Below are 14211 nucleotides of genomic sequence, written 5' to 3' on the forward strand. Positions count from 1 at the left end.
AATTGTAAAAAAACGCATATAAATTTATTTATTTATTTAAATTTTAAGTCGTCCAGTCACTTATTCGGACATATATAAGTCTTATATGATTTCTCACATTTAATTACTATTCAATTGTAAGTAATTTAGACCACAAATTTATGGAGATTCCAATCTACCAAATAAAGGATTTCGAGAATATTGTATCAAATGAACTTTATTACAAATACTCAATGTGTACCATCATCCTCGGTGGAAATATAACATAATGCATATAACAGGTGAATGTGTAAATGCAATGGTTCTTTTGTCAATTTTTTTTTTTTTTTTTTGATAACCCATTTTATAAGAAGGTTTAACAATGTGGTTGGTAAAATCTTGACATAAGATGATAAGAAGGACCACGAGCAAGAGTCAACCGTGAAAAGAAAATTATTATTAAAAAAAAAAAAAAAAACATATTTTGGGCTTTCCCTTATTGAACCAAATGGTTTCATTGGAAGTCCTGAAGCCTAAAATCTAATTATTATTTTATTTTTACCGACCTAAAAATTTGACACCGCTTTCTGTGCTTTTGGTCGGTTGTCCTTATCCATGATGCCTTTATGAAATGACAATATTGCATTTCAAAATCAATGTAATCCCGGGAACCGTACCTGCACAGTGCTTCACTCTGTCCATTATGTACTATCTCTGCCGTGCTCATCAGTAAAGCACAGACCACTCGCAATAGGGCATTACAGTCCTTTGCTCCCTCCTCCTCCTCCTCCTCCTCCTCTCCTCACCTGAAATGTGGCCATCTCAACGCATTTTTCAGCTTGCTTTAATTGCTCTCTTTCTTTAAATTTTAATTTAAAACTCTATTTTTTTTATAATAATAATTAAAAAAAAATTAACTATTCACTATTTAAAAACAGCTCGTATCTGGTTTTTTAAATTTTTCCCAGTTTCATTTATTTATTTATTTATTTTACTTACTATAATCAGCAAAGAGTTTAGCTAATCTAAAGAGCCGTATGTGGCATCTTTTTATCCCACCTTTTGCAACAGGCCTGATCAAATTAAGTTAATTAACTAATATTGGTGACTAATATGTTTGGTATATCTTTGTGTTTCAAAATTATTTAATTTCTTTTGTAGTTATGATGTTGTTTTTATTTAGTGACATCTTTCCCTAACGAAAGAGACAAATTGAAAGCATAGATTTTTATGTTTTTTTTGTTAAAAAATTTTATTTATTTTTTCTAAATTTTTTTTAAAAAATACACGGGCATTCCAAGTATATTTTGCACATGCATTAATTGCATGCAATCTAGATTAAAAATAAAAATAAAAATTTCTGATAATTAATGGGCATTTACTCATCAACTGATTATGTAATGCATGCATTTATTTACAAATCATGTTCATAGCTATAACAAATAGTTTTAATTGAAAAAATAAATCTCATGCGAAATTTATTATTATTGGATAAACACTAAATGATAGTAAAGTTTTTAAAAATTAGGTGAAATTTTTTCAACTCAGATGGTTTAAGATTTTGACCATCAAGCCTAGGTTGACGATTGAGATAGGCTAAATCTGATCAAATTCTTCTCCTTTGCCCAACTTTTTTTTAGTGGAAATCTTCGCACATAATATATATATATATATATATATATATATATATATATATATATATATATATATATATATATATAAATGGTTAGCGTGTGAATAATACCATTAGTCTAATATATATGATAGAAAGTTTAATTTTTTATAAGCATCCATAAGTTACTTTTTGATTAGACGATGACACTAGTATATTCTTTCCTTTTTTATGGTTGGAACTATTTTTAAGGAAATTTTTCTACCAAAAACAGCTCTTCTAAGCATCTTTTAGACCCTGCCAAAACCTTACATAAGAGGTAATTAGCAACGATCCTCCTCCAATCACCCTCACAAACCACCTCACTGTGGCAAACACGCACCAATGCCAGAGCGTGAGCCTCGTCTTCTGTAAGCAACGGTGACCCCTACGTACCCAGAAGCCTTGTCTACCAAGCAAAATAAAAACCCTACCACTGTTCTTCTCTCTCTCTCTCTCTCTCTCTCTCTCTCTCTTTACCCCCCCAACAACAAAAACCACTCTTAATTCCTTCTCTCTTCCATCAAAACCTGCAGTGAAGCAAACCAAAGATGAAGATTAAGAAGAAAGGTAAAGTATACCCATCTCCATCATCATCATCTTCTTCTTCTTCTTTTGCTGCTGGGACTCAGTGCCCTTCCGATGGCGATTTTCTCGCCGTGTTGAAGCTCCTCCCGGCGGCGATTCTAGCCCTTGCATCTGTACTCTCCCTGGAAGACCGTGAAGTCCTGGCTTACATGGTTACACGGTCGATGAAACCCACAAACCCTTCTCCGATTACCCACAAGAGAAAGCCACCCCAGAAGAAGTTTTCTCCGAACAACAACACCCACAAGCCGCCGGTGTTCGATTGTGACTGCTTCGACTGCTACACGAGCTACTGGTTCCGGTGGGACTCCTCGCCCAACCGCGAGCTCATCCACCAGGCCATCGAGGCCTTCGAGGACCACTTGGCCCACGGCGAGCAGTCGAAGAAGGTCAACGGCCGAGGCAAGCGCAGGGAAAAACCCGTGAACCGCCGCGTTCCCGAAAAACCCTCCGATGCCTCGGAGACTCCGGTGGTTCCACCGGAGACCGAGGAAAGTTCATTTTTTTCTCTGACTTCGCAAGGGAACGATGCCGTTTCGGTGAGTTCGACAGACAAGGCTGATGGGGTTCTGGAGGATAAAGCGTACGAGGTTGTGGTTGAGAAAGTTAGGGAAGAGAAGGATGAGGTGGCTGAGTCGGTGGTTGGGCGGACAGTGGTGGCGGCGAGCAACGATAACCACCACAAGGGTTTGGCCAGAAAGGTGCTGCCGGACGTGTTGGGCTTATTCAATTCTCGTTTATGGAGCCTTTGGAGTCCGAATGTGTAGGTCAAAATTGAACGCCTTTTTTTTTTTTTTTTTTTGGTTTTTTTAATTTTTGGGGTTTAATTTCTATCTTGGTTCTTAGTTCTCGAGCCCCCAAAAGCAAATGTTAAGAGAAAAGAAAGGAGGAAATATATTTTTGGTGGTGGGTTTAACTTTTATTCGTACTCGAATATAGATATTATGGTCCTCAATGAATCTCTTTTTTCTTTCATTTCTCTTCTCTTTTTTTTCCTCCAACTTTCAAGGTTCTCTCTTTTTAGTTAGCTCACTTTTCCTGGACTAGAATAACTGGCCGGCGGGAAGCATTTTCTCGGCGGTGAGGTTGGAAAATGTTTATATCTTTTTTTTTTTTTTTTTCTGGTTTTGTTTTTTATGATTAAATTTTGCTTTGGAACTAAGTTTTGTGATTAGGTGAGGATAATTTCTGAAGTGGGCCAATCTATGAGAGCTCCGCTATAGTTAAAGGGGGATTTTGATTATCTCATTAAAGTTTAAATTGGGATATAATATAGTACTTTGCTTTAATTTATTCGGTTCTCCTTTTCTCAATGTCAATTGGATGCGATTCTCTATGCTTCTTTTGATTCCTTTTGGCTGGAATGCTCCCGAGTAATAATTTTTCCCAACTCCACTAATTTGGGTTTGGTACCCTATGTTTCTGTGACTTGTAGGGGCAGTGCCCTGATCAATGGACAATTGTCCAATAAAGCTCGACAAAACCCATGAAGGGCTCAATCCCAAAAGTGCCCTTGATATATATATATGGTCACAAAATAGTAGCAGAGGGTTGGGGGGGTTTTTGTCTGGGTCACGATTACCTTATCTCTCTTGTTTTTTTGTCTGGGCTATGATAATTCATTACTGCAGTAATGGATTTGTTTTGCTGTTTGTACCTCCAGTACTTTGTTCCAGGGCATGGTAATGTTTTTATTTTTTTTATTTTTTTTTTTATTTTTATAGCTTTTCTCCTCCAGTGAAGAGATCATTTTCGGAAAGAAAAGTAATTTGGGTGAAAATATTTACGGCATTATGGATATTTTCAATTGTTTAGCGGCTGATATACTTATATATTTGTGAGGAAAAATTACATTACAATTTGTAATGTTTCAATTGCAGTAATGTCTTATCCAAATTACATTACAATTGCAGAGTCCCTCCCCTCTGGACAAAAAAAATGACAAAAATACTCTTGAAAAAAAAATTACTGCCGTTTCAAATTTTTTTTGCTTTTTTTTGCTTTTTTTTTTTTTTTTTTTTTTTCATTTTTTCTAAATTTTTTACCAAGTGTATTTTTGTCATTTTTTTTTAAAAAAAAATAAAATAAAATAGAAAATTCTGATATATCTAAGACCGTGCATATGTCCAAGTGCATATTTTATTTACATCATAAAAGAATCCTTAACCCTGTATAACTTAAAAAAAGAAAATATAAAATAATAGAAGCAGAAGCTATTTAAGATCCGCTTTAAATTGTGGAAACATCAATTGATTCCAAAGGGGCTGGTTTTTAAAATAAGTGATTTATTTATTCAACCTAGTGGTTAGTGGAAGCTCGCAGCCTAGCAACATGTACTGTAGATGGAAAAAGGGGGACCACTCTAGTCATTAAATCCAAAAAACATTATTCTAAAGCAGGCATTGAAAATTGAAAAATAAAGCATATTTACGATATATATATATATATATATATATACACATGAGTATCATCATATATATAATATAATTTCATGTCTTTTTTCTTTTTCTTTTTCTTTTTTTCTAAATTATTTTCATGTCGTTAGAAGCTCTCCATTCTTTTAGAAACCTTTCATATTTTTGGAACCCATCGACTTAAACACATTGTATATTTTGAAATGAGACTGTACGGATGTTTTAACTTGTATGGGTGAGTTTGATATTGCAATTTTGTTTGCCAATTGTGTGTGTATGTGTTTTTTCTTTAAACAAAAAAACTTCACATTCTCAAATTGGATGTAAAAGAGCTTTAGTTTTAAGGGAAAAATGTAAAATCAATCTTTGTCTTAGTCTAATTTACAAATCACTCATGCAGTATAAAAAATAATTTAAAAGTCTTTAAGATTGGCCAAAATAATAATAATAATATATTAAACCTAAATATCAAAAACATAAAAAATTATTGGTGGCCTTCGAGCCACCTTTGTCCTCATGGGGTAGTCGCGCGGCCAACCTCATCCTACTCTGGGTGGCCCACGAGCCACCGAAGATGGGGCCGGGGGTGGCTGCAAGCCAACCCCTTCTCTTTTATTTTCTTTCTTCTTTTTTTTTTTTGAAAAAAATAATTTTTAATGTTTTTAATATTTAGGTTTAATATATTTATACTTTTTAAAAGAGTAACATGTGTCATCATGCTATTGGTGCTGATGTGGCACACTGACATAATTCGTCAACTATTTTGACGAAATTTGACTGCAGTGACTAAATTTTTATTTCAGCTTACCCCGATGACCTCTAAATTATTTTTTATACCGTAGGGAGAGATTTGTAAATTAAACCAACCGCCTAGACTATTTTGCATTTTTCCCTATTTTTAAAAACAAGATTTTAAAGATTGTATTTTAAAGATCATTAAAACAACAGTCTTATAAATTTTATCAAACGTTTAACCGAGTTTTAAAAAAATCGTATTTGTTAAATCACCATATAGGTTATCTTACATTTTGGAAAGCTAATTGTTATAGATCCCAAATTCCGATAAGGCACCCCATTGATCGATTATGGTTTGAGTAATGTTAGAATGAGTCTTTTGTGTTTTTCAAAACTGATGTGGCTTTTAAAATTATTTTTGGATCAAAATTCAAACAGTAATATATCATAATTTCAATGATAATTTTAAAAGGCACATCAATCTTGAGAAGACACAAAGATGACATGGGTCTTTCTTGGACCATTTCAACCGATTTGGGCAGCTGGGAAAATTGGTGAAAAGCCTTATCCTTATCCATGTCACAGGGTTACTTACAGGGGGCAGCACAAACGCAAACGTTAAATTCCTGGAGACACAAATTGTCTGGTTCCATTTGTTTGCAAAGCAATAGACAAAAACTAGTCCATCAGGCTTCAGCTATATAGTGAGTGTGATAATGGAAGGACCATTATATCACGTTGGATCTGTTTGAGAATCTGATGAATTTTGGGACGTGTAAATTCAATGAACTTTGGTCTCCCTCTCACTCTCACTCTCACTCTCGCATTTTCAACCTCTTCAGCTACTCGAAGAACAGCCCGCAAAGGATAAGGATTTCCCAAAAGCATGGATGAAATAAAGTTACAGTCAGAGTGTTATAAGGTTAGCATCACGTCACATCGCACACATTTTGACACATAATAGAGATAGTGCTTCGTTGGAGTGGTACATGTTAGACGCAATATTTATTATTTAATACGCGTCGACACGTAAAAATGTTTCGTTTAAATGACACATTTTTTCATTCTAATGATATCAACTTAGATTTCATTTCAACTATTCGCTTTACTGTGCTCGCCACCAATTGAGATGTGGCACTGGGTCTCGTTCGAACGGGACTACCTTCCATTTGAACGAAGTGTTTTGGCTTTGTTTTATGTACAATTATCAAAATATGAAGTCTATCCTAAACAGTTAGAAAATTTTCAAATAAATTTTCTGTTTGTTTTATATACTCCGTAGTAACTTTTTTTAGCTGAAAGAGAGACCGCTTTGATTTGACTTGGGCAACTAGGCTTGGCCTATACCACCTCAAGGCTAAAGGCTGTAACAACACTTTTGTAAGATAAATTATTAGATGATTGTGATACAATTTTATAATGTGGAGTGAAAGACAATTATTAAATTAACACTTCTAGAAAATAATAATAATTTTTACTGCTAAGCCGTATAACCTTCTATTTAAATAGCCTTACTTCTTTGTAATTATCTTTTTAGTTCTATTTCTCCAGTCTGTTTTGGGCTCAACAGGCAACTTCATCAAACAGTCTCTCCATAGTAGAAGTGGGAAAAGAGGGTCAAATCTAGAAAGGCTGACCTGTACCTTTGGTTGGTCAATGTCTGTAGTCTGGCCCAAAACCAGCTCCAAGTTCAAGGCTGGGCTACATTTGCACATGGACTCGGACTAGGGAATAAATAGAAAAGAAATAGAGGTAAAAGCAATTGGGAAGACAAATAGATGCCTAGTAAGGCCGAAGCCCAACAGCAATTCATTTTTCTTACATAATTGTTTGTTACGTAGCTACTTATTGTCCTGCATTATTTTGTCTAACAAAGTTTTTTTTTAATTAGATTTGAAAATTTTCAAACTATTTAATTAATATTTATCATTAGAGCACGTACATGATTTTTATATGCATTTTTAAAAAGCTAGAAATCACATTTTTATGCTGCAATGTTTATGTAATAGTCCAACCAATCATTGAATTTGCCTTTGCTGAAAAAATAAAAAATTTAACAATTGGTTGGGAGTCTTGGAACTACCGATCTACCATGTCAACATTGTGGGATATAAATGTAGTTTCTAGCATCAGTTAAAAAAAAAAAAAAAAAAAAAAAAAAAAAAAAAAAAAAAGAAAAAAAAAAGTAATGCTAAATACCACTTTTTTATTTAACAAATATCTCACAATTCTGAAGTCTCAATTAACTCTTAATTTTTTATTTTTTATTTTAACAATGATTGATCTAAGGTTGTTTGACACTACCATGTTAGCTTTATGGAGTATTTGTAGGACAAAAATATTATAACTTCTAGTATTACTCAAAAAAAAAGAAAAGAAGGATCAAGGTCGTTTGGTTCATGGTTGAGACTGTTATGTCATCATTGTAGGATAAAACCCGATTTCTAATATTTCTCTATTAAAAATGAATGTAAAAAATTAAAAATCACATATTGTGTTAAATATATTAAAAATGAGAAATTTCAGTACTTTCCTCCTGAATTGTCACCCCTTTTACAATGGGAGTAGGATCTTCTCTATTTCATGGATACTATCCATTTCAAATAAAATATCAGGATTTAAAATTGATTCATTTAATGGTGTATGAAGTCAATATTAGCACGTCTTTTAAAAATTTAAATTATGTGAAATTATGTACACCATTCGATGCATCACCTTTAAATCCTGACAATAAAATGAATAGTATTAATTTCATTTGAAATGAAAAGGATCATATTCTTCCTTTTACGATGTCCCTCCAAAATTTAGAACCTCTCAATTTAGTGTATTGAACTTTTAATTTTTTATAATATTCCCCTCCGCTATGATTTTTTGTTAAATCCTAACGAAGTGATGTAAAATTTCTAAAATGCTTTGATCTTTTCTTTAAAAAAAAAAAATGAAAAAAAAAAATACATAAATCGAAAGAGGTGTGACCTGTGGGTCTGGTGGGTCATAGCCGCGCGTTGGGACACTTGGAATTTTATTTTATTTTTACTTGTAAATAATGGTAAATTGAGAATTTTATAAAATTTGAAGGAGTATAAAGATAATTTGGACAGTCGGATTTAACCTCAAATCCTAATGAAATGAGATATTATAAATAATTTTAATATACTAAATTTAGAGGTTTTGAACTTTAAAGGATATAACAAAATTGATGTTCATTTAGAAGGGTATGCAAATTAAGTTTTCGTAATAAAAATGAAAATGAGAATCAGTTGCTCAGAACAACCAGAGTTTGTACAGTTTTGTTATTTCTGGCTTAATATAGATCACTTATTCATTAAAAAAAAAAAAAAAAATCGTGTAGAACCAGTTATCCATGTTACTCGATTCAGAGACGAGCCATTTCAGAGGTGCTATACGCGGAGTGACAAGTCAGTCTGTCAGTCTCACGGCCATTGGTTTACCCATTTGATGACCATACAATATTTGTAATTTGTGCGGTGTCAAAGCATGCACGTAGCTCCCACTTGTATCCACAAGCAATGGCGGTACGGTGATGAAGGCTTTTGCTGCAACAGAAGGAGAGCAGAATTACTGCATGTGGTTCAGTTCAGTCATGAGAATCAACTAAAACAGAGAAATGCATGCATGTGGGAGAGAAACGAAGAAATTAAGGGTAGCCCGGCCCCCACGTTCCCTTAAAAGTTAAAAGTAACAAGGAAAGAAAGTTAAAGGCATTGAGACAAACAGCCCCAATGCCCCCATAACATTATGTCCAAAAAAACAAGACGAAGTCATATCAAAGTGACCGGGGATCCACTGCTTCCTTCTACATCTAATTCTGTGCAGTATATCAACATGATCTTGTTCCATGTTCCCTGCAGTACTGTCGGCTCTCCTCGTGTTTTTTAGACTTCGTATTTTAGTCTCATGTTTGCTTCCGAAAAGAGGCTGGCAATCGGAACTTGGACCCCCACACATTGAGTTTATATCACCATTCTTTTCATTCAATGTAGCGATCCATCTTTGTAGGGTCAAATGTCAGTGTTGCATCATTTTAATTTTTACATATCGTCTTTACTTTGCTGGCGTATCTGAATATATATCGTTGTCTATATTACTGTTTTTATTTTTTTTCTTTCTCATCAAGATCATCGATCGGAGCTGTTTGGGTTTGTTTGAATATATATTTTCAGTTGGACCTGAAGGCGATCGAGAGGGGTTTAGTTAAAGAATCAACGTCGACGTCGGTAGATAAAATGTCATTCTTGGGATACTTGGACAATGTTATCAAAACTTACATGATTCGACGACAGGTCACACATGCATGATGCAAAGTTTCATGGTATATATATATGTGGTCCAATTTTCAATATCTGCCTCCTGGGCGCTATATATTTTGCTAATTAATCTTATCAACTATTTGTCAATCATATTGTTGAAATCCGTAGGCCAATCTATCATATTGATGGGGGAAAAAAAGAGAAAAAGAAAAGAATGGGAGCAGGCCAATCTATCAGCAGTACAATTATTAGTGTTGAAATCCGTCCTTTTTTAAGCATTATCTGTTTATCTCAAGCTCTTAAATTCTCATGCCATAGAATATATAATTGGAACAAAAGAGGAAAATAATCAATATTGAAATAGAAATTCAATAAGCAGCTTCTGCCAACCTTTGTGATTCGTTCCTCACTAAACCTTTGAGAGTGATGATCAGTACTCGGTTAACATTCTCATGTTCAGGATATAAAAGCTCTCCAAGAACCTAGCCTGTCAAATTAAGCTTAGTCGGGACTTAAAATTAGGAACGATAGTTTTTGACACAATTTGCAAAATCGATACAAAACCTAACACAAAATTAGTAGATTATATTTAGTTAATAAGTTTCACCCGTTTACTTAAATAAGTCGGGTTAAGGCTGATCTATATAGTCTTATACCTATATTTTGACACAACTCGAATTCGGCATACAACATATAGGGTTGACAATTTTTAACACGTGAAAGACGAATTGCAACTGTACTTAAAATGAGTCTAAGAAACATGGCCTCCAAAATCAAAGGACCAAATATTATAGAGCCAAAGGAACTTTTAACAGGACCTTCTAGGTTTACATCCATTGTTATCCTGATTGTGTGTATGTGTTTTGTTTCTGATTGAACTTAATTTCTCATGGGACCAGGCTTAATTACGTCCATTGTTTTCCGACTGTTTCTAAATGAAGATTGTTCAATTCATTGACACGCGGATAAGTACTTGAGCGGTCTTTTCTATCTATATAATTACTAGCTACAAATGCGGGGAAGTATATATATATATATGTTTCTCCTCATCAAGGATAATGCCTGCGTCACCTTTTGTCTCTAAACCTGGAACCCTTCTCTCTTTTCCTGTGCACTTTCTATTCGTATTGAGTTCACGAATGGTTAAAAAAAAAAAAAAAAAAAACCAGAACACACAACAATATATTGCTGAAAAAGTAAGTTACAAACTTACAAGTGCAATAAATTAGCCAAAGCTTGGATCGATCATGCATCGACACCTGCACGTTATATATTGCAGATCAAATCAGTACCTGGTCTGCTCATGAAACAAAAGAATACCAGATATTCGAGGTACGTAGTTCATGGGCGCCATCCAATTATGGGTTCGGCAGGATTAAGATGGTTGCACGCCGGCCGAAACATAATAATTCAAACAAATATTTTTTATTTGACTAAATTAACATAACCATGCCCGACGACTGCTTAGTGCTTATCGTTAATCAAATGGGTTCCTTCAGTTAGTCAGAAGTACTACATCGTTGGACCTACTGGAAAAAGCATAGGGCAGTCAAACTCAAACTTTTGTGTCGACCCCGAAGGAGAAAAGATCTACTTCATTGTCATATATATCTATATACATATATCGGCCCGACAAAATATGATCTCTACAGTCCCCACAATTCATTGTCGATCGGATACTCCTGCCAAATACCCTATGAAATAATCATCATTACCCCAGGCAAAAAGTGCATGTTCACGAACATGCATGTTAAAATGGCAAGTTGTGAATAAATTAAAAAGAATATTTGAAAAATACGAGTGATACTACATTACTGTTTACTGATATATTGTTACGATTCTAATAATATTCCAGTTTCATATTAAAAAGTATAAGTAATTCACGTACAAGCAAATGATTTGTAAAAATAATAATGAGTACAATTTAAATAGAAAAAAAAACTCTACACTCTATTTCGGCCTATACAAGTATCAAGCCTAGTATCGTGCCATAATCACAGCAAAATCGGTTTCTTTCCATAACAAGGAAATATACTTTCAAGTTTTACATTATATTATAGCTCACCCCAACACTCTCCCTCAAGTTGATGCATACAAGTCTCTCATGCACAACTTGTTAAGTGAGTTGTAAAACTCTTTACTTGATACCGCTTTTGTGAGTATGTCTGCTAATTGATCTTCGGACTTCACAAATGGAAGGCGAATTATTTTCTCCTCCAGATTTTCTTTGATGAAGTGTCGATCTACTTCCACATGCTTTGTACGATCATGTTGGACTGGGTCGTGGGATATTGCGATAGCAGCTTTGTTGTCGCAGAAAATCTCCATTTCTGAATTAACCCGAGTTCAGTAAGAAGCCTCTTGATCCAAAGTAGTTCACATAGTCCTTTTGCCATTCCCCGAAATTCTGCTTCTGCACTAGAATGTGCTACCACCTTTTGTTTCTTGCTTTCCCATGTGACTAAATTTCCGCCAACAAACATCAAATATCCTGAAGTGGATTTTCTGTCCGAGATATTTCCAGCCCAATCTGCATCTGTATATCCATTAATTTTTAAATGACTATTCTTTGAAAACATGAGCCCCTTTCCAGGAGACGCCTTTAAGTACCTCAGTATCCGGATTACAGCCTCCATGTGATCTTCACTAGGATTATGCATGAATTGACTAACTACCCTTACCGCATATGCAATGTCTGGACGAGTGTGTGAGAGATATATTAGTTTGCCAACTAACCTTTGGTATCTCCCTTTGTCCGTTGGTGTCTGGTTTGGGTATTCTCCGAGTCTGTGATTTTGAACAATTGGAGTATCAGCTGGCTTGCACTCCAACATTCCTACCTCTGTTAAAACATCCAACACGTACTTCCTTTGGGAGAGAAATATTCTTTGGTTGGACCTAGCAACTTCAATTCCTAGAAAGTACTTGAGTCCTCCCAAGTTCTTCATTTCAAATTCAGTGGCCAATTCCTTCTGTAATCTTGATATTTCTTCTTCGTCATCTCCCGTAATAATCATATCATCCACGTATACTATTAGCACAGTTACCTTGCTCAATCTATGCTTGATGAATAGTGTATGATCTGAGTTACTTTGCTTGAACCTGTATTTCCGCATTGCCATACTAAATCGCCCAAACCACGCTCGAGGTGACTATTTCAGACCGTAAAGTGCTCGTTGCAGTTTGCACACAACTTTGGTTTCTGTGGATGCCGTGTATCCCGAGGGAAAATCCATGTACACTTCTTCTTCAAGATCACCATGTAGAAAAGCATTTTTTACATCGAATTGATGTAGTGACCAGTCAAGGTTGGCTGCAAGAGATAACAAAATCCTTACAGTGCTTAGTTTTGCAACTGGTGAGAACATTTCTTGGTAGTCTACCCCATATGTCTACGTATGGCCTTTTGCCACCAGTCTTGCTTTGTATCTTTCTATAGATCTGTCTGCCTTGTGTTTGATGGAGAATACCCATTTGCATCCTACTGCTTTCTTCCCTTCAAGTAGTGGAACTAAGATCCATGTGTCGTTCTTTAGTAGTGCCTCCATCTCTTCCTTTATTGCCTGAGTCCATTTTGGATTAGACAAAGCTTCCTGAACTCCAACTGGAACTTGAGTCGAGGAAAGTACGTGCACAAATGCTCTAAGGGGTTCAGACAATCTTCTGGTAGACACATAGTTGACGATTGGGTACTTTGATCTTCGCTCTTCATCCTCCGGAGAGTATCTTTTCGATGGCTTGCCACGATTTTCCCTGAAAGGCAGTGTATATCCAGCAGGAGTATTTAAGTTACTGATATCAGACTGTGTGTCAAGATTGTTTACCTCAACGATATTCTCAGGAGATGGGACGACAGGTACTGTAGAGTGGGGGGGGGGGGGGGGGGGGGGGGGGGCTTGTCTCAACTTTTGGAGGTGTGTCATGTTCTGATGATGCATGCTACTCCATAGGTTGCTCGGTGTGTTCATCTGACCCTATGGGCTCACCTATCTCTGATTGTGGTGCTTCACTTGTTCCTGTGTCAGGTACTGTAGACCAATCAAAGTGTACCCAATTCTGCTCTTAATCTCTTGTCTCCCCCTGAAGGGCAGAGTTGGGAGCTGGGAAAAAAGATTCAGACTCGACGAAGGTGACATCCATAGTGACATACATGCGGCGAGTAGAGGGGTCATAGCATCGATAACCTTTCTGGTGCACGGCGTAGCCCAAGAAAAGACAGCGGAGGGCACAGGGGTCCAATTTGGAGCGTTGGTTCTTGTGAAGATGCACATAGGCCACACATCCAAATACTCGGGGAGGTAGCATGAGGAGCGTGGGTTAGGAGACATGAGATGCCAAGACCTGGAGAGGAGTCTGAAATTGTAAGACTTTGGACCGAAGTCTATTAAGAAGATGGACAGCAGTGGAGACCGCATCGGGCCAATATCGGGTAGGCACATGATGACCATGCAGTAGAGCTCGAGCAGTTTCAAGGAGAAGACAGTTCTTTCGCTCAGCCACACCATTTTGCTGAGGGGTTTGAGGGCAAGATGTCTCATGAAGAAGTCCATGGTGGTCAAAGTAGGTGCGGAAGCGTTGATTGACATATTCGCCG

General features: G+C 35.9%; 1 protein-coding gene across 1 annotated transcript; it reads left to right on the top strand.

Moving 5' to 3' along the window:
• Window positions 1-1879: 1879 nt before the first annotated feature.
• On the top strand, window positions 1880-3172 carry LOC133864297 (uncharacterized). Its single transcript, XM_062300584.1, has one exon. The coding sequence runs from the start codon at window positions 2161-2163 to the stop codon at window positions 2962-2964; it is 804 nt and encodes a 267-aa protein (XP_062156568.1). The 5' UTR covers window positions 1880-2160; the 3' UTR covers window positions 2965-3172.
• The last annotated feature ends 11039 nt before the right edge of the window (window positions 3173-14211 follow it).

Source organism: Alnus glutinosa, chromosome 1 (genome assembly GCF_958979055.1).
Source record: "Alnus glutinosa chromosome 1, dhAlnGlut1.1, whole genome shotgun sequence".
Lineage (NCBI taxonomy): Eukaryota > Viridiplantae > Streptophyta > Magnoliopsida > Fagales > Betulaceae > Alnus > Alnus glutinosa.